The sequence below is a fragment of the Drosophila mauritiana genome, chromosome 3R (assembly GCF_004382145.1).
Source record: "Drosophila mauritiana strain mau12 chromosome 3R, ASM438214v1, whole genome shotgun sequence".
Classification (NCBI taxonomy): Eukaryota; Metazoa; Arthropoda; class Insecta; order Diptera; family Drosophilidae; genus Drosophila; species Drosophila mauritiana.
This window is the reverse complement of record NC_046670.1, coordinates 6,556,376-6,581,073: the sequence shown is the minus strand read 5'-3', so window position 1 is coordinate 6,581,073 and position 24,698 is coordinate 6,556,376. Positions and strand designations below refer to the sequence as shown.

At 42.3% G+C, this 24,698-nt stretch overlaps 1 protein-coding gene across 1 annotated transcript in view; it reads right to left on the bottom strand.

Annotated features, from left to right (window-relative positions):
• LOC117144169 overlaps positions 1 to 24,698 on the bottom strand; it is a 106,797-nt gene that overhangs the window by 72,235 nt on the left and 9,864 nt on the right. The window contains exon 3 of the mRNA XM_033309209.1: positions 14,674 to 14,777. Within this exon, the coding sequence (XP_033165100.1) occupies positions 14,674 to 14,716 (43 nt within the window). The 5' untranslated portion in view covers positions 14,717 to 14,777. The remainder of the gene's footprint in view (positions 1 to 14,673; positions 14,778 to 24,698) is intronic.

Sequence of the window (24,698 nt, the reverse complement as noted above, 5' to 3'; positions counted from 1 at the left end):
ATGCCTCACGAAGCGTGCGGTAATTGGCAAAAGAAACACACAAAAAAGGATAACCCTTCGACACTTCACACACACCGCCCGTCCATTTCACTGCCAGCACTAAAAAATGAAAGGGCATCGGCAAAAAATATTCGCAATAAAATGTATTACCCAAAAGGCCCCTAAAATACTTTCACAGCTTATAATTTATATTTCGTGATATGCAATCGAGTTCTGTATCAAAATATAAATGCATGCATAATTTTTAAATTGAAATATACAGGGTGGGATAATTTTAAAATATTTTATTTAAATGAAGGATTTAAACGTACTTATGCTACTTATAAGTCTTGCAATATTATATATTTTATTTAATACAAATTTAAAATTAAAATGATATTGTTTAAATATTTATAGCTATCCCAGGTATAGATGTGAAAAAATACACCGCCCTCCTAACGTTTAGTTAAATAAAACCATAGTTTCTCTAATTCTTAGAGTAATAAGTGTTTCCAAAAATATTAATTCCCATTTGTAAGACCTAAAAGAATGGGTCAAAATTGGCCAGGGCTCAAAAAATTGGCTCTGAACGTCGGCACGGCCGGCATGTCAAAATGTCGCCGGGGCTATAAATACTGGCCGTCGAAAGGACTCAAGGAAACGCTCCGATTCCAGCAAAATCGGTGGGCGGACTCAGGGATTGAGGATCCCGAAGTTTGCCACCTGAATAGCTGCACGAACCCGAGTCGGAATATTTCTTCGCGGAGCACGTTGTAATTATCGCGTGAAATCAAAGCGATTCCCTGCCAAAACAATGAGTCCTGGCCGGTGTCCTGGCAACGCGGTGGCTCCTCGACGGCGAGGCTCTTTTGTGCGGCCGGACTTTTATGTTTTCCCGCAGCCGGGGTAAGCTGATTATTTCATTTCCATTGTGCTCGCCCCTCGGCATAACTTAATTTTTATGGCACTTATGATATTTTAATCTAATGAAAGTGTAATTACATTGCCATTGCTAGTTTATGCTCGGTGCGGAGCAATTATTTTTACCTGTTACACTGCCGATTAAAAGAAAATGCTTATTGCTTGATTCGAATGCGATTTCCTACCACTCCTTGTTTTGAACTTACTTCTAAAGAGCTTTAATTCATTTACCTAATTAATTGAAAGCATAAAACGAAAAACACGTGTTTTTTGGTAGTGCAGGATACATTTTACTCACTGCGAACCGTTTGGAGTATAGGACGCTTTTCGGGGCTTACCTAAAAAGAAAATAAGACGGGGAAAATGTTATTTTTTGCGGTGAGTGAGGGAAAACTGCTGCTGGCGGGATATGTAAGCGGGCCATTTCCATCCGACATCAAAGCCAGCGAAATAACTAAACGTGAATCGATTGCCAACAGAAATAAAGCAAATTTACTTTACTTTTCAAAAACGAGGGAAACATAAACCAATGTGGCAGAGAAACAATGCAGCAGGCACAGAGACAATCGCGGGCGAGGGCTCCTGAGGTGGCACTCCTACACACACACTCGCACACAGCTGCAAATTGACTTGCTTTTGAAGTACAAAGCATTTGGTGTTGCCACCTGCAGCCCGTTGGCTAAACAACAACATGCCCGGGCTGGAATTGAATCCTCGGCGGAGGATACAACGCGGGCCAGCGGCGCAGGAGCGACACGCGAACGAGGCAGAAGGACACAGACGTGAGAATTGCTTATTTTGTGTAAATTAGAAAATATCACAAACGCACAAAAACAAAAAAAAAAAAAAAACCGCTTCTTGCATACACTGAAATAGGGATTAAGCAAATACAAATATAACTAACGCTCTTGTGAAACCCCTGTCCTTCGAAAACATCCCTGCATCTTACGTTAATGCAATAAATTATGACTATCTTTTAGTTAAGTCTGGCACATTATGAAAAAACTTATATGAATTCATTTTTTCTATTTTAACTAGGCACGTAATTGTATATCTTTTAATCTATAGCTTTCTGCCCAGGTCCAGATTATAATAGCATAACAATCTCAAACTTCATTTTCTTTTCTCTCAGCTTGATGACACACATGACAAACACGCAGTTGCGTCTTGGAGCACCAGCAGAAATCTCCATTCGTCCGTGTGACAGTTGCAAGCCACTTCAGCGGCTCCTTGGCTGCATCTCCCGCTCGTGTTGAGTCCCCATTTCCATCTGCATCGCTGTCCCCATCTCCAGATTCATCTTCAGCTTCAGACCGAGATTCGGAGCAGAACCCTTTCTGGCTGTGTGTCAACATCAGCGCGGTTTGTTGCCCTGCAGTCCATGCATAATTAGTAGCAATAGCTGCAGCGCGCTAGCCAGGCACTTAAAACCGCAACACGGAAGCAGCGCCAACAGGACTCTTGGCGCTCTCTCACTCAGTCGCATCCATGTCAGCCAGGACAATTGCCGCTGTCACTCAGCCGGAGTTGATTGAAGTGAAAGTTAAAGTTAAGCTTCTCTCAGTAATTGTCGCCTTGTTTTCATTTCTTTATTCTGCGAGCAGCGCAACCCTTTTGCATCATAAAACTCCCATTGAGAAATTGTTAATGTTTTCGGGCCCAAAGCAGGACGAGCCTGCTGAAACGGATATACAAAGCAAATTGTGTGCATTAGCCGGGTGTGAGGGGGCGGGGGTGCGAAAGTCTCCGTCCAAATTGGACAATTTTCAATAAAGGCCCGCACAAGGCAGCCAGCCAGGCCGAAAGGTAACATTGCCCCAAATACACAGTTATGTATACAGCAGACAGCAATGTGTGTGTGTGTCGGTTACGGTCAAAGGACACGTATAATAGATTGCCATTTAGTTGCCTCAAAAAGGGACTCCCACATAGGCGGCCAGTAAGCCGAAAAGTTATCAGACCTTAGACACCAAAGGTGTTGCCAACAAAAAGCCATCGAAATATTCTGGCAAAATGTAAATAGCTGAGGAAAATGAAGTGTTATAGGAAGCCAGTTAGCCTGACTGATTTCCCATTCTGACGCTCTATTCAAGTGTTAACACGCGTTTTCAATTAGCCAAAGTTGCGCTGCGACTGAGCCCGATAATAGCCAGCAAAAAAAAACAGAAGCGAGTCAAAGGGAGTCGCGCTCTGGAATTCGAGTGCTATTCAACTCAGGTGAGAAAGAAACGCTGCTGGGGTGGCTTACATAATAGGGACCAGGACTTTTCAGCTATCTTACAGCTACTATACTATGGTCATGCTAACTCTTAAATCTGAAGAGCACAAAAATATAGCTAATTTTAAACACTACTTCTGTGATGCAACCAGCAAACGCCGAACGCGTAGCCAGGAAGGCGTCTGTCTGGCTGTCTAGTCCCATTGTCTTGGCAAGTGTGACGAAGTGTTGTCTGCGAGTGTGTGCGTCGGTCCTGGGTGTATAGCCTGTATAGCCCGTACGTGTGTGAATGTGTGCGAGGGTGTCCTGACTTCCGCTCATAACTCGACTCGACTTTTAGCCACCTCAAGAGCTGACTTGACGGACGTGGCTTATTGTTTCATTTTGCTGCCGCGTTGGCTTATGACTGAAACAGCATACAAAAGCAATTTATCAAGTCCTAATTGTGTGTGTGTGTTGGGATGGGTGTATATGGGGGTAGATGGTTGTAGGCGGGTACACAGACGTGTTTACTTGTCATTGGTTTGTCAGGTGAACTTAGCTTTAGTTTGTTGTACGCTCAAGTTGCCCCCTTGCCACCCTTTTCCGGCCTTTTTTCCACAGTCCACAGTTTACTTGCGGCTGACAATTGATGAACTTGAAAGTGGAGCACGATGCCCTCCGCAGGGTGAAAGGACATGAGCCCAAAAAATATGGCAAATCCGGATTGACACTTTCCATAGCCCACAATGAACTCTGCTCCGACTCTATTTTATTTCACATTTCGGCGGCATATTTCATGCAAGAGAGTAAAAAGCTATTAGGACTAGCCCTGGTGCTGGGAAAAACGGGAAAAGACAGCAGCTCCAACGACAGCTGTCTTCAACTGCAGCCCGAGTGCATAAATCTTGCGCGGAAATGTCAGCGCAGAACGTTCGACAAAAACGCGCCCGGCACTGTGATAAAATGGCCGGAGTACAGACTTTATATGAAACTATTGCCGAAGACACTTCACCAAATTTGTGAAACTCATTGGTATAGAAATTAGTCTTGACTTTGCCTGTGTGCCTAAAAAGATATGGTTTTGCCATTCGTGAGCTCCTCTTGATATTATCATCTTAAAATTCATAAAAAGTTAGCAACTACAACTACTCAAAAATTAAGACAGTTCTGTAAGTGTTGTGTCGTTAGATGGTATTGTATCAAAAGTATATGCTTCCTATTTTATAAAACAGAACTTAAAATTATTGTATTTAATAATTGATGATTGCTAAATCTAACAGAATTCAAAATATGTACAATGAAATAAATTTCAAAGATCAAATATTCGTAAAAAAATATATAAAATAATATAAAATATAATATTTGTATAGGAATTATTTTCGGTGCCCTCTACTGTTTCAGTAACTGAAAACCCCCAGTTCACTCGTTACAGTCTGGGATTTCTTAAGCTCGCTGATTAACTCATGGCAGAGGGGCGGTGGAGCTTTGAGGGGGTGGGAGTTCCTAGCTGTCGACAGGCAGCAGAATCGCGCGGTTTTGGCCTCCTTCCTTTCAGCGTCAGAGCCAAGTCAAATTGCAAATTGCATATTCAAATGCGGCGGCTTTTTTCAGTCTGCGGCTGTCGCTTGTACAAATACTAAAGATTTGCTCATGCAGCGCAAAAATAACTGCCTGGCTATGGAGTATGGTATATAGGGTCCTTCGTATTTGACTGGCAGACAGCGTGAAATGAAAGGCGCAAATGTTTTGGCCCGAAATTGAAAATTAAATTCGTCAACCCCCCATGGTCGCTCCCAAAAAAGGTTGCACAATCGGATTGCACATGCCTCATATCTGACCCGACCTGACCTGGAAAAAAACGAGAACTGTCTTGTGAGATTTCGCCCTAAAGAAATGTCCCCAAAAATGGGCAGACAAGAGACATCAGACGCTAATGCTGATATGGCTTCATCCTCTCAAAAGGCAAAATGCATCCAGCGGCGCAAGATGCCGCGGGGTTCCCGGCCAACTCAGCGATTGCGCAATATGTGGAATGGGGATGTGGATGGGGCACATGGCAGGGTGCTCCTCCGGCTCCAACAAACACTCGTGATGGATATGGTACCAGTTACTAGCATGATATAACAGGATATAACAGGTATTCAAATGTCTCAGCATCAACAATAACTATTTCTCTGAATATTTAAAATAAAATGAAAACATGGAAATATCAATATTATAAGTATAGCCATGACATAGCATACTTCTTCTACTAAAAATAGTATTTGTTAATACTAGCACATATAACTCGTAAGATAGTGGGTCATAGAGACACATTGCCATCTGTTCTAAAACTTTGACCTCATCTGTTTATCCCCAGCGATCTCGGTTTGTATGGGTTGTGCACGCTAATGATTCAACTCATTTTGTTGGTCTTACTCAATTTGATATTCCTGCCATGCCGGCAGGGCCAACAAGGACAACCAGTGCCACGACAATGGTAAGAAATGGAGTTGGCTGGCTGGAGGCGTTGGAGGAGGACAGGAACCGCGACGACGGCGACAGGATAAGATGCCACCAAGTCGGAGCCCAGCGCTGAAGGCAGTCAGCCTGCCAAGATAGTTGGCCCAATCGCTGTCCCCGGCGACTAGACTCGCCCTGCCTTTTAGCCACCCAGCCAGCAGCCAGCAGCCAAGTAACCAGGCAGCCAGTCAGCCACTGATGACAACTTAAGAATGTCATTAAATTCTCATACAGCACACACAAAAGCTGCATGTGCTCCATGGCGAAAGAATTGCCACGAGGATTTTAGGGACGATTTAAGTAGCACGGATTTAGTGAGCGGAACAGCAGATGCTTACTGCTCCGACTGCCCTGCTGACAACATGGAGAAACATGGAGACGGGCCCACAGCCCAACAACAAAGCATCCACCTACAACAATAATTGGAGGAACTAATGCAAAGGGAATTACAAGAATAACTAAGCACTGCACAGTGGCTACTTCATAAAACACTCCATAGAAACCATCTTATCACACAAACTAACTAAATAAATATATAAAAAAAATATAAATCTAACAATTATGACCAACAATGTGTTAATGATTCGCAATGATAAGGATCCTAACTTAAGAAACCATTCATTCAGCGAATTACCTTATGTTACTAATGCTATATTATAGTGCTATACAGATAATATATCTTAATGAATAATATTTAACCACAACTAAATAAGTTAGATAATCACTAAACAAAGTCTACAGCTTAGTTTAATTTTACAATGCCTTTCAGCCAATGTGCGGGCATTGCATTCGGAATAGCAAGCAAGTTGTTGTCCTTCCTGGTAGCAAAAAAAAAAAAGAAAAAACAGGAAAAACTTACTTGCGATTGCAAAGTAAAAGAAAAGCAGGCGACGAAGAAAGAAGCCTCGAATTGCTGCGGGATTTCATCTTCTTTCTTCTCGCACTTACTTTTCTTGTTTGCCACGTTTTTCCTGCTTTTTTCTAAGCGCATTCCATCTGACATGTGCAACGCATTCGCATTCAAAAAGTCTATTTCCCCTGCAATTGCAACAATGCGTGTGGTTGTGTGTATTGTGCGGTCTATGTAATTGCATGAACATGTGGCGATGTGTGTATGTGTGTGTGTTTGTTTGCCTTTGGGCGCAAGGAAAACAAATGAGTAGCGGCTGACGACTGCAAATGTAAAATGCATGAGGCCTCCGAAGGAGAGGGGAAAATTGTGGAAAAGGGGGGCGGAAGTGGGTGGGAAAATGGGGTGGAAAATTCGGTGAAAAGAGAGTGAGTGCAGAGATGCGGATAGAGAGATAGCGGCAGCGAGCGGCTTATTTAGTATGCAAGTTTGTTGGCGACATCAACTAACCAAAATTGCACACACAAGCACACTCATCAGACGACGGAAAAAAACCTAAATGTTCGTCCTTTAAAATTTAATAACCCAGCCGTTTTCATGGTACATTCCCACGACTATCCTGTGATCCGCTTCCGTTGTCAATTTAAAGGCTCCGACATACAGAATAAACATCGAAATGATGGGATTTGGATTTGGTCAAGTCAGATGACTGCAATATCTATTTGCTTATGCGCCAGGCATTTCAAGGGAGCTAAGCGTACACTCAACAAAAAAAAAACGCCCCATGAAAGATAAAGTGATTGATCTGCCATTAAAACACAAACAATATAGGACAGTTAATACCAAATTGCATAGCATTTGGTAACATAATGAGCCAATAATTAGGCTTGATTTTTTAGAAATTTAACAAGAATTCTCTTTGCTCTAACAAACAAGAGTTAAATTTAATGATGTGTAGCTTTGCAGTACTATATAGAAAAAAAGTCAATGGATATTACTTTTTCAAATTTCAGCGATCACATAATTGCCTCTTTTTCCTCGCAGTGCAGCAAAGTACTCTGTCCTTCTTGGCTTTCAAAAGCTCCTTAGCCGGCAGGAGCAGACTGAGCCAATACATGGCAGCGGGCATTTATATTAAACATTAACATAACACACGGGAAATGCGAAATGGAAGACAACGAACGCACTTGGCATGCCCAACATGTTGGCTCAGGGCTGAAGGTCCTGATGGTCCTGGCTTCGGCTGCTGTCATTGTTGATTGCTTATAAAAATATTTATAAAATGCAGATTGCATAAATACAATATGCATCTTAACCCCCAACCATATATCCCTATGTATCTATCTATGGGATCCATCTGTATCGGAATTCGAATCTTTTGAATCAACTTTGCCTGCTTTTTGCTTGTGGCCCGGCTAATGCGGTAATCTGTGGAAGCCTGATGAGACCGATGACAATCTATTTGTGCGTTTCTGTTTGTAAGCGTTTATTTATTCACATTGATTCCGTTTTTTTTAGCTCTGGGCACTGAAGGCAATAGCTGTAACCACAACAATTGCCATTGTAATTGAAAACACACACGTATGAAGACAAATGCCTGAAGGCCATTGGGACCCAAGTTGATGTTTTCCCAGTGTTTTTCCTGTTTGGCAGCGCGATTTTCATTTTATTTCGCACATTTTTTCCCATTTCACACATGATTTCTGATTGCCAAGCCTAATGCGCTTGAAAATGTTGAGGAAACCCAGATAAACGAAAGTGAAGACGGCGCAAAAAATTGCATGTAATGAATAAATTTCGAGGCAAGGACGTGGGGGTGGCATGGGTGGCAGATGGAGGGTGTCGATGGTTGAGGGGGCGGGGGGACAAGGGCCAAGCCCAAACGCGGTGAAAATGAGCCTGGCAAACGTAATGGAATTGCTGTTGCGTTAAATTTTTCAATTTCATTCAATTTACACGAGGCCCACCGCAGACGCACGCAGGAAATTTTTGAAAGTACTCCACCAGCGATTCGCTGAGCAGGAAAAGCGGGCGAGTGGGTGGTGGTGGCGGAAGGTCGACCAGGAGGTGAAGGTGGAGATGGAGGTGTAGGTCTAAAGTCCCGGGTAACGCCTTGAAGTTTGGCGGAAATGTAGCAATTTGTATGCTGCGCCTAAACGAATTTTAACGATATGTGAAATGATATTCGAGGCTGATCAAAAATGCCAGGCCATGCCACGCCCCCTCCCACCCCAACCCATCCCATCGCAATTCACCTGCCCAAGTGTGTGAGCCAGTGTTCTTCCTCACCTTTCGGCAAATTGCCGTGTTCATTAAAAAGTCAACGCCAGCGTCGTAAACCCAAATATGGTCGGGAAATAGGAGAATAGAGGTGAGAAAGGGTCGTTCCAAATATGCATATACACTTATACAATTTATTATTAAGACTCAGCTTAAAAACTGAAAAGCAAACAGTTTTATATTCATAAAGTGAAATGCATAACATCAAATAAAGATATCAATGATAAAAAATGTTCAAATGTTCAATATATATATATGAAAAAACTTGGCCAATATATAGATAATATCCCACTCTGTAGCTAAACTGGTGTTTCGAAGGTTATTTTGATATAAACATATGAAGTAGTTTACGTTTTATGCAGTTAGATTTTAGTAAATAATAAGTTATATGTTAAAAGAGTCAATACTGGTGATATGAAGAATAAAAATATTGTATTATTTTGACACGATGTCAAACTGAATCAGTTGAGATCCCTTCCAGCAAATCTGGCTGCACTGCAGCTTCAAGTGGCGCCCAAGTTGCCAGCTCCAGAATTGCAGCAGCAGCAGGAGCAGCGGATTGGAGACTGGGGAGTGATGTGGCGACATTTTGGCCATGGCCACAGCCAGCCAGCCAGCCAACTTTGGCTCTCGCTTTGCGCCGATGTGAGCTCGCCCGAGTTGAGTTGTTGCCGCAAACTGCAAAAGTGTCAACAACTTGTAATCACCAAGGCAGCCGAGTGGGCGTCGGTGGGCGGCAGGGCGCGGAGTAGGCGTGCCAGAAGCCAGCCAACACTTGGTCACATTTTAACACCTGCTCGTTATCAACTTTTGCCGGGGGCAACAACAACAACAACAGCAACAAAACGCACTGAGGGCGAAAATGGCAAAAAATGAGAGAGAATATTGCACCGACACCCGCAAAGTTTCATATTTTTGGCCAGCCTGGCAGTCCTGCCCTGAATTATGTCAAAGTTGCGGGCGGCAGAAACAAAACCAAAACTAAACTAAAAACTGAAAAATGAAAAAAAAAGAAATTATGCCAAGGGAAGGAAAGGTGAAAACTGCATAGAACAAATGCCGTAAAGTTGCGGGCGCCGTCCAGTGGGCGAGGGTCAAAGGGCACAGGGCGTAAGGGGCGTTAAAGGCGTGGCAAGTGCACCCATCGCTCGTTCATTAGTGTTGTCAGCTTTGGTGTCACAGCCTGAGGCAGGACCCGCCGCTTGTTGTTGACACTTTTTCATGCAAAACAAGTTGGCCAAAACACTCGGCCCGCTCGGGCCGCCCAAACATTCTCGGCTTAAATTTATGGCAAGCCAAAGGAGCACTACGCCCTACAATTGTAAATTCAGGCGTGAAACAATTACGCTGTCGGAATGTTTGGAAATAAATTTAAGAATCCCCCAAAAGGGATATCCAATGGAATTCGCTTTCTATCTGTTTAACATATCCTCGGAAAGCACCCTCGCAAAAATAATTTCGATTCAGTGCAGCGATAAATGCGTGGCACGACTGATTAAATGCCGGATTCTAGGAAATAAATTCTGGAAATGTGCGGGGCCTGTGACCTTAATTTAAATACAAGCTCCCCCACCCACCATCCATTTGTTTTCGATTCAGGAAGCGCCTCCAAATCAAATGCCAACACATTTGCCTCAAAAACTTTTGCCTTATGCCACTAATTACTCGGCAAACACGCGGGGGTGGTAACTAAAACAGAAATAAACAAAAAGTTGGCCATACGACACGGCATGTCTTCATAATAATAGAAAATGCAAACGAATAGTTCCGCAAGGCAGCACGCCCATTCAAGAGCATACACATCTCCTGGCCAGGACTTGATTAATGGACGCCCACTTGAGGTCCGATGGAGCGGGACTGGAGTTAATACCCCGGCCTTTTGGCCTCTTGGTCTTTGTCTGCCATCGCCCGAAAGTGTCGAAAAGTGAGCAATCACTGCAAAATGCGACGAGCTGTGGGAACAATCACGCAATCTACTTATTACCCATTAAGGTCCTGCTCTCCATCGGCTCCGGGATGTGGATGTAATGGTAATCGATCAAGGCACCGAGGCCACAAGGTGGGTGAGACCACAAAGCCGACACGCCATGTCCAAGTGGCAAGTGCCAAGTGGCCAGTGGACTCCGTACTGCGGACTCCTCCGCTCACCACCAAACCAGACACTCATCTGTCAGGCGACCGGGAGAGCTGTCCGTGTTCCTTGTCCAGCGAGGTGACAAATCATATTGCTGACAATAAAGTCAACATTGCGCGACCAGGGTCTCGAATTCGGTGGCGGTGATGGCGATGGTGACCAGTTGGAGCGACGCCTACACATGTCACTTGTCACCTTCCGCCGATGATGCATGCTTGCTAATATCCTTTTAAACGGCTTTAAAGTCGGCCAGAGCCCAAGGCTTTCTCTGCAATTGGTCATGCGCACGCAAATATAATTAGGCACGCACGGAAAGCGAAAAACGAAAACTCAACACGCCAAACGCCTTTCTCCTTCAATTTTACCAGGAGGCAAGGACTTCCGTCCGCAGCGACGACAACTGGGTAAACGACCACAACAGCTTCGAATGGAGAAAAATATCACACAATCGAAAATCGAGAAAAAATTTCTTAATTTTCCCCTGATGCTTGACAGTGCGAACTCTTAATAATAGAATTAAAATTGAAATTTGCCAATGGTAGTCATTTCGACTTTAGTACTCGAAATAAAATATATATTTTAGTAATTGTGCTGCACTGAAATAATACAAATTAATAAAAATAAATATTTTAATAACATTTTGCAGACTAATTTTGATATCTGGATGACATTCTAAGCTACATATATATATAACTTTAAAACCAAACTTTAGTCTTTATTTTCAAGATCCACTAAACTATTATCGTTTTTCCTCGTGTGCATTCTTTGTAGTAAGTGCTTTAGCTTTCTACCTGACCGAAACTTAAGTGCTTTTTGAAATATTTTCCTAATTCGAATTGAGGCTCAGCTCCTAGCCAAGTAGTCCTGGTTGCGTGTCGGCTGTGGCACTGCCATCGAGGCTCAATTAAAAATTGTGTACAGCCTGCTGCACTGGAATCAAGTTATAATTCCGAGTCCACAAGTCCCAGTACTTGACAACCCCCTTGGCAATGTCCAAACAAAGCGACACTAAGCACACATATTGGAAAAACTTGGGGGCATAAGAGCTAATGCAAAGGAGAGCATTGAACTCTGGTCGCTTTGAGGTGACAGGAGCTGGAAAATCGCCGAGCCCGGAAATGTTGCTTTTCATTATATTTTATGAACCCGACCAACACGCCAAGTGTGGCGAATGTGAAATGAAAGCCAGACCGTCAAATGATGCCGCTATTTTTCATTTAGCCCCACGAAATTATTGTGTGCTTTAAGATTCTGACTGCAAAGAAAAAAAAGAGAAAAACAGTAAAAAAAAAGAGCCACAACGCCGAGCTTCCCAAAGAATTGAGGAGCATCCGCCGCGAGTTTAAGCAAATTGCCATAATGAACCCTTTTTTTCGTGGCTGCCGCCCGTTTTGACGCCTTGCCAATTTTATGTAGTCTCGGGCCTGCCAAGCGAATAGAGGGAGTGTGCCAGGGGCTGCGGGTGTCTGAGGGTCTGGAACGGCATCGGTTAAGTTTCCATGCGTTGCCTTTTTCGGTGTTAAAATGAAATCTATAAAAATAAGTGTGGCATGTTCTGTGCCACTCTGGCTTTTTTCTTGCCAGCCCAAGCTGTTGTCTGAGTGTCTGTGTGCCCTTTTGTGGGGGAGTATTTGGGCCAAAGAGCCCCATCGCATCGCTCGGCATTTAACCAGCTCACTTTTGGGTTATTAAATGATGAAGCAGTTTGCCGTTAATGACTGCCAAAATGGCGACGCTTGCTGGCATGGCAATCGCAGGGGTTAAAGGGGCAAATTTGTGGGCTGAGGAAGGCATCAGGCGGGAGGTTGGAAAAGGAACGAAGGACGTCGACCAGCCCTTTGAGTTTATTGAGCTCTCTAAACCGTTAGCTGGCATCGTGGCGTTCTGTGAGCCACCAATCTGGTCCTGGTCCTGATTCGGCCCTGGGCCTGGCATGTCAGCTTGTTTAATGAGGGTAAAATTAGCGCTGTCTCAAGCTTATTAGAGCCCCACTTGGGAGTTTTGGTTAATGCCAGTCACTTTGTGGACCCGCCGCACTGCGACTCAAGTCAGTTTAAGGCGACTTAATTATTTTGATTTATCGCAGGACACTTGAACTATCGACGAGCGGTTTTAAAATGCCTTCGATTAGCATAAATGATGAGGAACGCTGAAAGTTAAGTGCGAAATTTGTATGGCTCATGCTTGAAACTGTGTGGGTGGCTCTCAAAAGTCGCCACAAATCAAGGTAATGACGTGCAGTTTTTGTTTTTTTGCGTGTGTCGCTGGAGTCGAGGCATTTTCTTGGCATTGCGCATACGCCGCGTGGCCCCAAAACAGCTCGCTGGCACGCAAATGAAAATGACCAATGTGCTTAATTTCTTAGCATACTTTTCTGCGCTGCAAGGCGCAAGAAATCAACCACAGCCAGGCCCGCCAGTTGTTGTGGCTCCATTAGAAACGCGTTTGCCCCAGCCCTCGTCGTCACACGTTTTATATGCAAATAAAGTGCTGTGTGCTCCACAAGGAGCAGGTGAACAAAGGCGCCACTCGGCAGTGACCACTTGGCTTGGCCACTTTCTGGCTTTCTGGTGATTTGCCCACCTGTGCTCTGATTGCTCACGCGACTCCAAGGGCTGTGGGTGGGCCCAGGGGCCACCTGCATGTAATAATAATTCCTTGGGGCTTTGGCCCCACCGCCCATAAACATGGTAAATTGTTGCTGACTTTGTGACTTTGTTGCCGGTTAATAAGAAACTTGCGTCACGCAATATAATTAAGATAAACATAATTATAGTTTGCCGTTATGTGTTGGTTTTTACCACAGCCATTCAGGCATTCTAATCGCAAAAAAGTCTGGCGATTGAAGCGCGATTAAAGTTATGCTATAAAGGGATTTCGTTGATAAGCGTTCTAGGAATTCACGGGCATTAATAGATTGATTTGACATCATCGACTAGAGGTCGCACTTAAATCCTACATCAGTGGTCTGCGTTTATTAAAGAATCTTTAGTGGCGTTATAATTTTTTGGAATTTGTCTGTGTCTGCTATATTTAGTATCCTAAATCGATAATAACATTTGAAAATAACGTATCTTCGCGGCAATCTCCGATATTTTTTCGGTATTTTTAAAGCTGCCATACTGATTTCTAAGGATGACGGGCATTGCCACCTTGTTATTCCAGGATGTTCAGCGCTGCCATCCCAAAAGCAAAGGATGTCCTGCGCTGCCATCCTGAAATATATGGATGTCGGACGCTGCCACCCTTATTTCTATGAATGAAAGAGGTTCTTGAATCGGCTGAAAGTAAACATTCTTAGCTTTTAAAAATTGCCACAGACAAGCTTTAAGCTTTACTACTATCAAAGCTTTTTGCAAAAACGATTGAAAGCTCTTAAAAGGACTGTGGCGGTAAGCTTTTGCACACTGCTTTGAAAAGTTCATTTAGGCTAAGCAGTGCGATATTTATATATCCTGTTTCAAAGCCATATCTTCACCCCAAAGTTTGAAATTAGTGCCCCCCAAACTGTAACAGTTTTTCCACACGTACAAATACAACTATGATAACTGAATAAATGACAACTGATTTAAAAATGTTTTTTCGTTAGCATAAAATACGGTAAATCCTTCAGAAATGTATTTAACTCTCGAATCGACTTAATGAGCAAAAACTCTTTGAACACAAATCGTTTAGCGGCAAATGTGATTAATTAACTTCGCCCGCATATTTCGCATGTCGAAATTCCATTTAACGATTGTAATTAATAATACGCGCCGAACGACCGAACGCCTGAAAGTGGAAGATAGGACTTTCGAAAGGACTCACCTAAATAAAAAATTCCGATAATCACGGCGAACGGTTTCAGCATGTTGTCATTGGTTGTAGTACAAATGGAATCCAGATATCAGCGGACGTTGTCTACTGTTCAGCTGAAATCGAGAGAGAGAAGTACAATTTGTTCAATTAATTATTGAAATTGAAGCGAACAGCTGAATAATTGCCAAAGGAAAATAAAGTAAACGGTGACACGGAAAAATATTTACAATTTCGCTATTTTCAACGAGCTGAAAGCGCCGTTCGAGAGGATAATGAAATGGCACAAAATCAAATAATAAATACGAAATGTAAACTGAACAATTATGCTGCCAGTTTCAAGCATAAAAGTGGCCGGCTGCATCTTCGCAAATGCAAATGTAAATTGCGAAATGCAAATTATGCACATTTTGATTGGGCCCAAAGACAGCCGGAAGTGCTTAAAATTCATTTGTCAAGCTACTAGCATAAATAAAATGATGTTGTTGCTTAAAAACAGCTTCTGTCGGTTTTTATAAGTGCAATTTGTCGAAGGTGAATGTCCCATCATAATACAAATATATATATATATATATATATATATATATATATATATGGCTAACTTTAAAGGAGATAATTATTAATTATTATAGCATATTTTTTTGGATCTTAGCAACCAAACATAAGGCTATATAAATCCTTGATCCTTGTGCAACATTCAACAATTCAACATAAGAGTAAGTATGGATAAATGTATTCAAGGACTAATTTGAATTCAATGTATTCTCGTGACTTCCACAATTTACATAATGTCATTCAATTTTTGTATTAATAATCTGCGATTATGCAACCTTTTGGCAAAGCCTAATGCTAATGCAAGTGTGACAATCTCAACCGCCCTATGCAATTATAATATCCATTATGGTATGGGTCATTACGAATGCCATTTCGAGTTCACACATTAATTATTCCCAGATTTGTACATAACCCCAGGGATTTATTAGCGTCGCGTGATTGCATTGTCCTTGCCATTATTTTTGTTGCTGTAATAATTAATGTGGCACTTTATTGATTTTACAACTTAAATTTCTATTATCCGTGCGAATGTTAATGAGCCAAATGGGCAGCCAAGTGCCAGTAGAAATTGTTCGATAAAAATGTGAAAATTATAGCACGTAAAAAAGGTGAAAGCAACAGCATAAATTATAATTGTGATTAATGGATTCGCGGAATTAGCATGCCATCCATAATTAATATTCATTTGTAACGCAGCCCGCCATCAGGAGAGGTGGTTTTAATTTGGAGCCGCTCTTCATCCCGTTTTGCATCTTAAGATGGGCCCTCATTGAGGGGCTCTTGGCCCAGTTAGCTACCCGTTTTGAGTGCATGGCAAATGAAGTTGGCAATAATAACCGGCAATTCATCTTGCTCTTTAGCACATTTGCAACTTTCAGGCCCGCTTTTTCAGATGGCTTACACTCGGACAGGCCCATCGCCAGGATTCTTGGGTTCCCGGCATTAAGTGGGCATTTAATTTTATGAGCCACGAGCCTCGAAGAGATTAAAGTGGCTGTTGCCGAGCAGCTGGCCTCAGCACTGGGAGCCACATGAAACCACTTACTCAACAATCGGCCAAAGAAAGCAAGGATTCGAGTTGGATGCTCGAGACAACAATGAAATTGTTTTGCATAAATCTTGTTGCCACAACAACTCAACAGAATGGTCACTCCCTTTGCAACACACAAAAACAATTTGAAGCCGACTTGAAAATTAACAGCAAATGTTATATAAAATGCACTGCGTAAAAAATTTCTGCATTTCTTTTAACTTATTATGAAAAACCATTCTTCAGAGGAATTGAAATTAAATATTAATGGTTAATTTACATCATTTTAAAATAGAATTTTATGGTAAATTTATTTGTTTATTATTATTATTTAACTCTTTTAAGGTGAATTTAAATATACCAAAAATCCCTGTGAATGAATGTTTTATTACTAAAGATTGGCCTACACCAATAATATATTTTTTATGTATTAAAGAGTTAACTTATTAAAGAGCATAAACTGCTTTTCATTGCAAATTTTTAAGAGTGTGCGGCAACCACAATAGTCGCATGCCACAAGTAAAAACCAAGCAAAAGTCAAGTGGCGAGGAGGAAAACAAAGCAGCCGCAGGACGACAATTCCTTGTGCCGGGTGCGTTTGTGTGCGTAAGGTTGAGTAGTTTGTGTGCAGCCAGGCATTCCCGATTTGAAGGCTATTCGAATGTGGGACGTGCGACAGGTGGGGAAACTAGCCACAGCCGCTGAGACGAGCGGACGTGGATACAAATGGAAGATGTGAACGGGCGGGCGCGTTCGCCCCACGTGAATTGGCATGCTTGGCTGGCGCGTTTCCGCCATTTAGTTTCCGCCCAAATCAAATGAGCGAGCATATGCGATGGATTCTGTGCAGTCATTCGACTGATTTGAATCGAATAGCAAGGAAATCTAATTAGTTGCCAATCAGAGTGCATTTAATTTTCGAATTTGCTCCCATTTAGCATGGTATTATTAGCTGAAAAGAGCTGAAAGTAAGAAAAAGCACGCTTTAAAATCATACTTTTAATTAAATTTCTTGAAACCAATATGACGAGGCGGGAAAATCGATTTTATTATTTCGCTCTTGCCGTTAAATTAAAATTTAAAATTTATGCCGCTAGACCGAACAATATATTTCAATTTTCTTTTAACTAAAAGCCGCGAAAGCTTTTCCGCCATTTAGTTGCCGGCCAAAATATAATTGATATCGGCTCGCTTGTGCGCTGGATTCTGTGCACTCACTCGTTCAATCTGAATTGAATAAAAGCTAAATCTAATTACTATGGCCGGGAAATACATTAAATATGCTTTTCGGCGGACAAAGAGTGGTGAATCAAGGCGATGAGCAAGCATTTCTCTAGTTGCAACAGCAAAAGGTCTCTGGTTGCAAATTGCAGTCGGCCAGCTGGCTGCCTTAGTTTCCGCTTCCGCCCAACAGGGTTGGCTCAATTTGCGGTTCCATTACTAACAGCACATTGGCACATGCTCAGCCAAGTCCCCGCTCTTTTCGCCGGACTGCCACTCTGAGCCAAGTTAGCACCGACATTGGCCACGGCCAAGGACTGAACCTGGTGCTCCGCGTCGGTCACATCTCAGCCATCAGGCGACCAGGTTCCTCCCACTCACGTCCAGTCGGCCCACGACCCGAATAGGGGCTATCTGCTGCTCTTTTCACCCACTATGGCAATTTCGGGGCCCAAGCGATAAACTCGAACATGACGCATTACGCATCCTCCCACCACTACACAAGCACACTAAGAAAAATTGTCTAGTGTATATTTATGGTAATTGCAATGTATTTTTTGAAGTATTATTATACAGTATATATAATACATTAATAGTCTTCAAACTACTTCTGATATTTTGTATAAAAACATAGAAGAATATCATGGCATCCATATTAAAACATCTTACAAATATGAAAATACTTCAAGGTCCCTTTAATCATATTGTTTTCATAGCTTTCTGAATGTACTGAATGTATCCAACTATATTTCTGGCCTAATAAACACCACTTTCGCCAGATACCTTTGATAATAATGTCCAATGTACCGAAATGAGATTTTCCTGCCATTTTCCTGCAAGTGCATAGCCTGAGTGAGAGGCTGTCTACGTGCCGAGTAGAGAGTAGAGTGCAGAGTCTGGATGCTGCCACGCCCCCTGCTCCGCCCACGCACACATGAGCTGTTGGCAAAAACTATCTACGTCGCAGAAAAAGTTTCCGTTTTCCACCACGTTCCCAGGAGTAACTTGTACACGATGCGGTTGTGGCTGCAAGCTGAAATGTGAATCGCCGGCTCTAAGTCCTCCGATATCCTGGACCCTTCATCCTGGCCCCTTCATCGTGACCCCCTTCATCCTGGCCCCCTTAGGCCCCAAAGTCCCTTGATGGCCAATCGAGTTGGGATGAGCTGCTGCTCGGCGCCAGTCAGTGTATGCCAAATCGTCTCGAGCATTTAAATTCGACATTAATTGGATTAAGTCTATAGTTTGCTTACTCGAGCGCCGCACTCAAACTCGTCGCACTCGAGTGCAATAATGCTGCCACGTCGACGGATTTCTAATTTATTTATTTTGCATAATTGCAGACAAGCTTATTAAATTACAAATTAAGTCGCCAGCCCACTCTCGCCCACATCGAAATGAACACACGATGTTTCTCGTTTGACATTGGTTTGAACGCTTCTGCGGCAGACAGCAGAAATAATTGAAAAGCAAGCCGTGCTAAATTTGATGTCGACTTAATTTATGAGGATTATATAAAGCAAAAATACATTTGGGTACTAAGGTCACACCTAATTAATCATAATTAAGGATCTTATCGAGATCTATTATATCGCAGATCTATTATTATATTAACATGTTGTTGTGCGTAGTAGTTGCATGGCTACTTTAAATAAATTTTGCGTTACAAGTTAACAATCATATATTTATGTTATTGCTTAGTATATGTATCTTTTTTATATTATTTAGGATTAATGACTGATAAACACGAGGTAACAAGCATAATCTAGGTATGTATATATTTTACTAAACCTTTTGCTCAAGAGGTAAAATCTGTTTCTTATTTACTCTCGAATATTCAACCACAAGAAAGGCTATGAAAATCCAAATCAAACCCCGGGCAATAATTTTCATTTGCTCATTGGACTTAAATCACAGAAAGTCTGAAATCATTTGACTTTGTACCGAATGCTAGTCAAACAGGCTAGTCAAAATGGGAAAAACCGGCAAACAAGCAACTTCTACATTGTTGAGTAAATTAGCTTGCCAGATAGGAATTGTGAGATGAAACTTGTGAGCCATGTGTGCCAGCCATCCATTTTTGCCCCTAATTCAAGCTGAAACCACAGTGGCAATGGGAACGGGAACATCAACTCGCAATCCAACTGCCAACAAGTTTATAACTTTTTTTCGGCACGCTCGGCTGCCGGATTGATTCGATTAAAACGTCAACAGTGGCAGGCAGCTGAAGCCAAGGAAAAACAATTCGCAACTCCGTGTGTGTGTGTGGGTGGGTGTGCGTGTGTGTGAGCCAACTTCCCCTCGTATAGATGCGTGTGTATTGGCCATGTCATATCCATCTCGATCTGGTTGCTGCCTGCAAAGTTGTCACACCAAATTCGGCTTTATTTTTATTTTGCCATCTTTCGGCTCATGCCTGTTGTCTTTGCCATGATGTCGCACATTCTGGGCCTCATCCTTTTGGCATTTCGCCTGGGGTGTTCCGTTCGGAAAATCGGGAAATTGGTGGCTCGGTGGACGTGGGTCGGGGGTCAGGGTTCAGGGGTCAGGGACAGAGGCCTTAGCCTGTCATGTCGTTTGATCTTTTATTGTGTTTGTTTTACGAGGCGCAGTAAATCCCTTTTAAATTGCAAATTCTTTATGCTCGCATTTTCGGCTCAGCAGTAAACACCTCCCTAAAATAAAAAAAAAAAGAAAAACTCATATGCAGAAGGTCGGTTTGATTTGTATTCGTTTTCGCATTTATTTGTGAATTTTATCCGCCATTTTATGATTATTATTTTTTGCCATTTTGCTGCTCAGCTTTCTGTAAGTGAAAGCGAATGTGCGCTGTCGCCGGCGGCGTTGTCACTTGGATATTCGCACCTACCACGCCCAATTTGGCTGGCCATCAGCGACCCCGGTGAGTGATAAAAATTTATTGGATCGAAAACAATAAATATTTGATTTGATTCATTCGTCGGCTGCCTCGTTCCTTGGCCCCCTGATGGCGGCCCATGATTCAGTTTCAATTGATTTCGTGGCGTGTCCATCCGTTTAATTGAAATACAAAATTGTTTATGTGCTCTAAACTTCGCACAGGACATTCCTAAATGACTAGGCCGTAACGAGAACGAGAAAAAATTACACTAAAATTCCGGCAAACATGAATGGTTGCGTGCGCTGCTCTAGGGTCAAAGTGTAATTAACTTTGAAGCCCGCCCTCATTTGCAGCCCATCAAGGAGATGAAGAGCAAATTAGAGGTGCGGAATAAGGAATCCCGCCGAAAGAATGGAAAAGAAACAAAGACGCGTCGGCTGAAAAGGGCCACAATCCCCAGCATTTCAACGCCTATTACAACTGCAAATGAACCCATAAACCCATTTAAGCAATGCCCGCAACACGAAAACTTTTCTGTTCCGAAAAATGGGGCGTGGCCAGCAGGTCCAGCCTTTCTGATTATTGCTCAACACTTGAAAAGTTTTTTTTGGGGGGGGTTGGGCGATATGGAGGCGGCTTACTGCCAACCAAAAGTTTACTTTCACCCACTGGAAGGAAGGCCAGCTCGGCACTTTGAATAAGAGATAAAACTGTTACGTGCCTCATGTCTGTCTGAATGGCGGAATATTTCTGTTATCGCAGTGAAAAGATGTTTCGTGCCCTGCGTGCTTACCTTGGCCAATGCTTTTGTGTTGCCTTTTTTCTAATATTGGCCAGGTAGGTGCTATTCCCTTGCATGCCTGTGACAGGTTGAAAGAAGCCCATACAACTTAGCCATTCTGCTTGATATCTGTATCTATTGGAACTTGGCCTTAAAGAAACAGCCGCAAATTGCGTATACGTCAGTTTTGAGCCATGTCTATTTTAGATAAAATTGACCACTTGTTATTAAACTTTAGCTTGTAGTTATTATCGTTTTATCTGCAAGTTCGTTGAATAGAAAAAATTGGTAAAATAGGTATTTTTCTGCCATATTCGCCACACGGATTCTTTGTAGGTTTTACTAGGTAAATTATTTAGAGCCATTGAGTAACAACAAAGCATTCAAATTAATGTATTATTTTAAATTAACGATTTTTTATTATAACTGAAATTATTCTTTATAAAAGCCATTGCGCTTCTGATTTTTAGCGGTTTTATCCGCCTATAGAAAATGCATTGAATAAAAAGGAAATATATGCTTTATAACATTCAAACGTGCATTTCTGCACGTGCATTTTAACAAAGTACAAACTAATTTTCCTTTTTGACATACTTATCCTTATATCCTCAGCTCAGATGGCCAAAGACAGAGCAGCGAAAACTTCTTTTGTGCACTAAGCATATGCAATGGTAATACTGGAAGGATTGGAAAATGAACCAAGATACACAACGAGTTGTGGCGGCCAGCAGTGTCACTCAAGTCACTGGCAAAGAACCCTTTCACGAATTCCAATCGCATACCTTTTTTACCCACTCTTTGTGCCACATCATCAACAAATCGTCAATAACACTTGACACTCGTTGCTGATTCTCGACCCTTTTGGCCCCAGACATGCTAAACTTTTTTAAGAAATTACTTTTTTGGCCCGCCGATAAACACTGAAACCGAGGAAGGAACAAGACGCGTTTTAGAGACCATTCCCCCTCGTTCCGCCTTAAAAAACCATCTGCCATCGAGTCATTGGAGCCGTTGTCAAAGGCAGTCAGGCGAAGCAGACAAGCCACAAGGCATCAAAAAATAAAAAGAAAAAAACAAAAAAAGGAAAAGTTCCGGAACCCGACCTAACCACCGAATCCATGGCGATGGGACACAAAGCAGAGGCGCACGGAAACGGAGGCCATCAACGTTTTGACCTTGATGAATTCTTTCTGGCCCGACTGATAAGAGCTCCTGACCCAGCCGCAAATCAACGTGAAATGAATAAGAACAGGGCTCGAATGCTGAACACTTCACAGCGATTCTTAAATACCCTTATATATAAAATTAAGAGACTGAAAATCGAAATAATAGTCAAATTAATCGGATTTATGTAAAACTTGCTTTTACGTTGCACTTTCTTTAAATTCTAAACTGGAAAATACACTCACTGATATATTTTTTTACAAAATCTTTTTTTAATAACAACAAAAACAAACTAATAAAGTTTGAATATTATATGTAAAATATTTCCAGATAAGTTGGGTCTACCAAAAAGGACATCTTTTAAAACAAGCTCATAAGCGAGAAAGTTGAAGGTCTTTCTAAGATCTACATACCAAAAATGCGCTCCTTACCAGTGAACATTTAACAAAAAAAATGAGTACAAAAAGGAAAACGATGAAGGAAACTTTTACTTTAATTATTTGTCTCCCTTTGTTGTTGATTTTATTTTTTGTCGGGATGTCCTTGTGTTTGTCTTGCTGATTCCTCTGGATGTTTAGCTTCCTGTTTCTGCTGCTCCTGTCGCTCTCAGCATTTCCATTCGCTTTCGAGGAAAATACAAAATATAAAACAATCGCGTTTAGTTTCGTCTGATTGCGAGCTGACGAGGATGCAACATGCTTGAAATTCCGAGAGCGTTGCTCACGTCCTTTTTCGCTTTTATTAGTTTATATCTTCTGGTGTCCTTGTTTCGCCCGTGCGCGTGTGTGTGGGAATGTCTGGTAGCCAAATTGAATGACTTGCTTGGCTGGGCCCGAAACGGGGCTATACCGCCCATGTGAAGTCTCTACCGTATTTCTTCGTACCTCCGGCGATCCTGTCACCCTGCCCCACAATGGTGGCTCCGTTTCACTTCCAGGCTTCCAGATTTCCAGGCTTGCAGGCGGCATGTTAACGTGCCGCCGCCCCTCGTTGCTGTCTCAATAGTGACACTCACATCCGTGAAATGCAAATGTATGCGTGCCTCCTGAACATTATGAATAATTCCGGTTAAGATTCCTTTTCAGCCATTTGCCATTTTTCCACCCCACACCCTCGGCCCATTCGCCTTTGCTCCTTTGTGGGACTCCACCTGAGCATAAGTAGTTGCTGTCGCTTGTTAAGCGACTTGTTTTGCTCCTGCCGCCGCTATAGTCACTGCTCATTCTCATTCGCATTCTCGTTCTCGTCCTTAGAGCCATTGTAGTTCATTCCCGCTGCCATTCTGCTTGGCAGTCGTGAGCTGTGTGACATTTATTATGCAAACCGGAAAGCAAAGCGGCAGACAAGCAGCTTGGGCAATCGGTAATTACACTGCTCAAAATGAGTCTGAGAATGTCTTTTTCTGGTCTACATATCATTCTACTAATTAGATCATTAAGTTTCTTACATTATATTAAATTTAATTATGAGCAAAGCAAGCGATGATTGATTTCTGCCTAAATTATTATATATATGTGAACTTTAAGGATACGGATATGTGGTTCCCAAGAACTCATTCAATTGTCGCCTCAAGTATTCCTTAATTCCCTAAACTAAACAAATTCCTTTTAATTCCAATTTAAATATCTTATACTGGGACTCTATTTTATCCGTAGTATCATAGTTAATTTATTAAATAAATTCATTGTTTAGGCAATCCTACTTTTTTTCAGTGCACCCAAGTTGGCAAGGACGCTCCAGCTTGAACTCGGCGATACTTTTGCGGTTTAACACGAAGCCGGGGGCGATGATTAGGGCAACTACCGCATAGCGAGCCCGAAAAACGGGGCAGCGGCCTGGAATGGATACAATCCGATCCAATCCGGCTCCTCAAGCGTTTCCCATTTCTTCCGCTACATTTGCCGGGGTTTTGAATTTTGATTAACGCCAGGTGATAAAAGGGTCTTTGAAGCGCCAATTTAATTTGGGTAAATGCCTTGTCTTCGTCTCCATCCAAGTCACCCAAACACCCGTCACGTTTTCAACTCGGAATGAAAATGCGGCACGAAATGATTGTTGACTCGGCCTGTCTATATATGTCTATATACATACGTATATATATATATATTTACTTTTAGCGCATTCAGAGGCGTCAAATTGATGGCCTGCCATTAAATCGCGCATACCAGTGGGATATGGCAAACCACAGACTTGTCACCTTTCTGCGGCTTGCGTTGGGTCAGGGTCACCGGGGGTCAGGTGGTACATTATCCTGGTCGAGCCGACTGTCTGGACTGCTCAAAAACTATGCATTGGCATTTGCTTTCGTGATTAATCGATCAACATCAGCAAGAACATCAAAAATAATTTACTTTCCCCATTGTGGGCCAGCGGGATTGTGAATTATTTCCATCAAACGCCGCTCAATTATACTAAGTGACACCAGA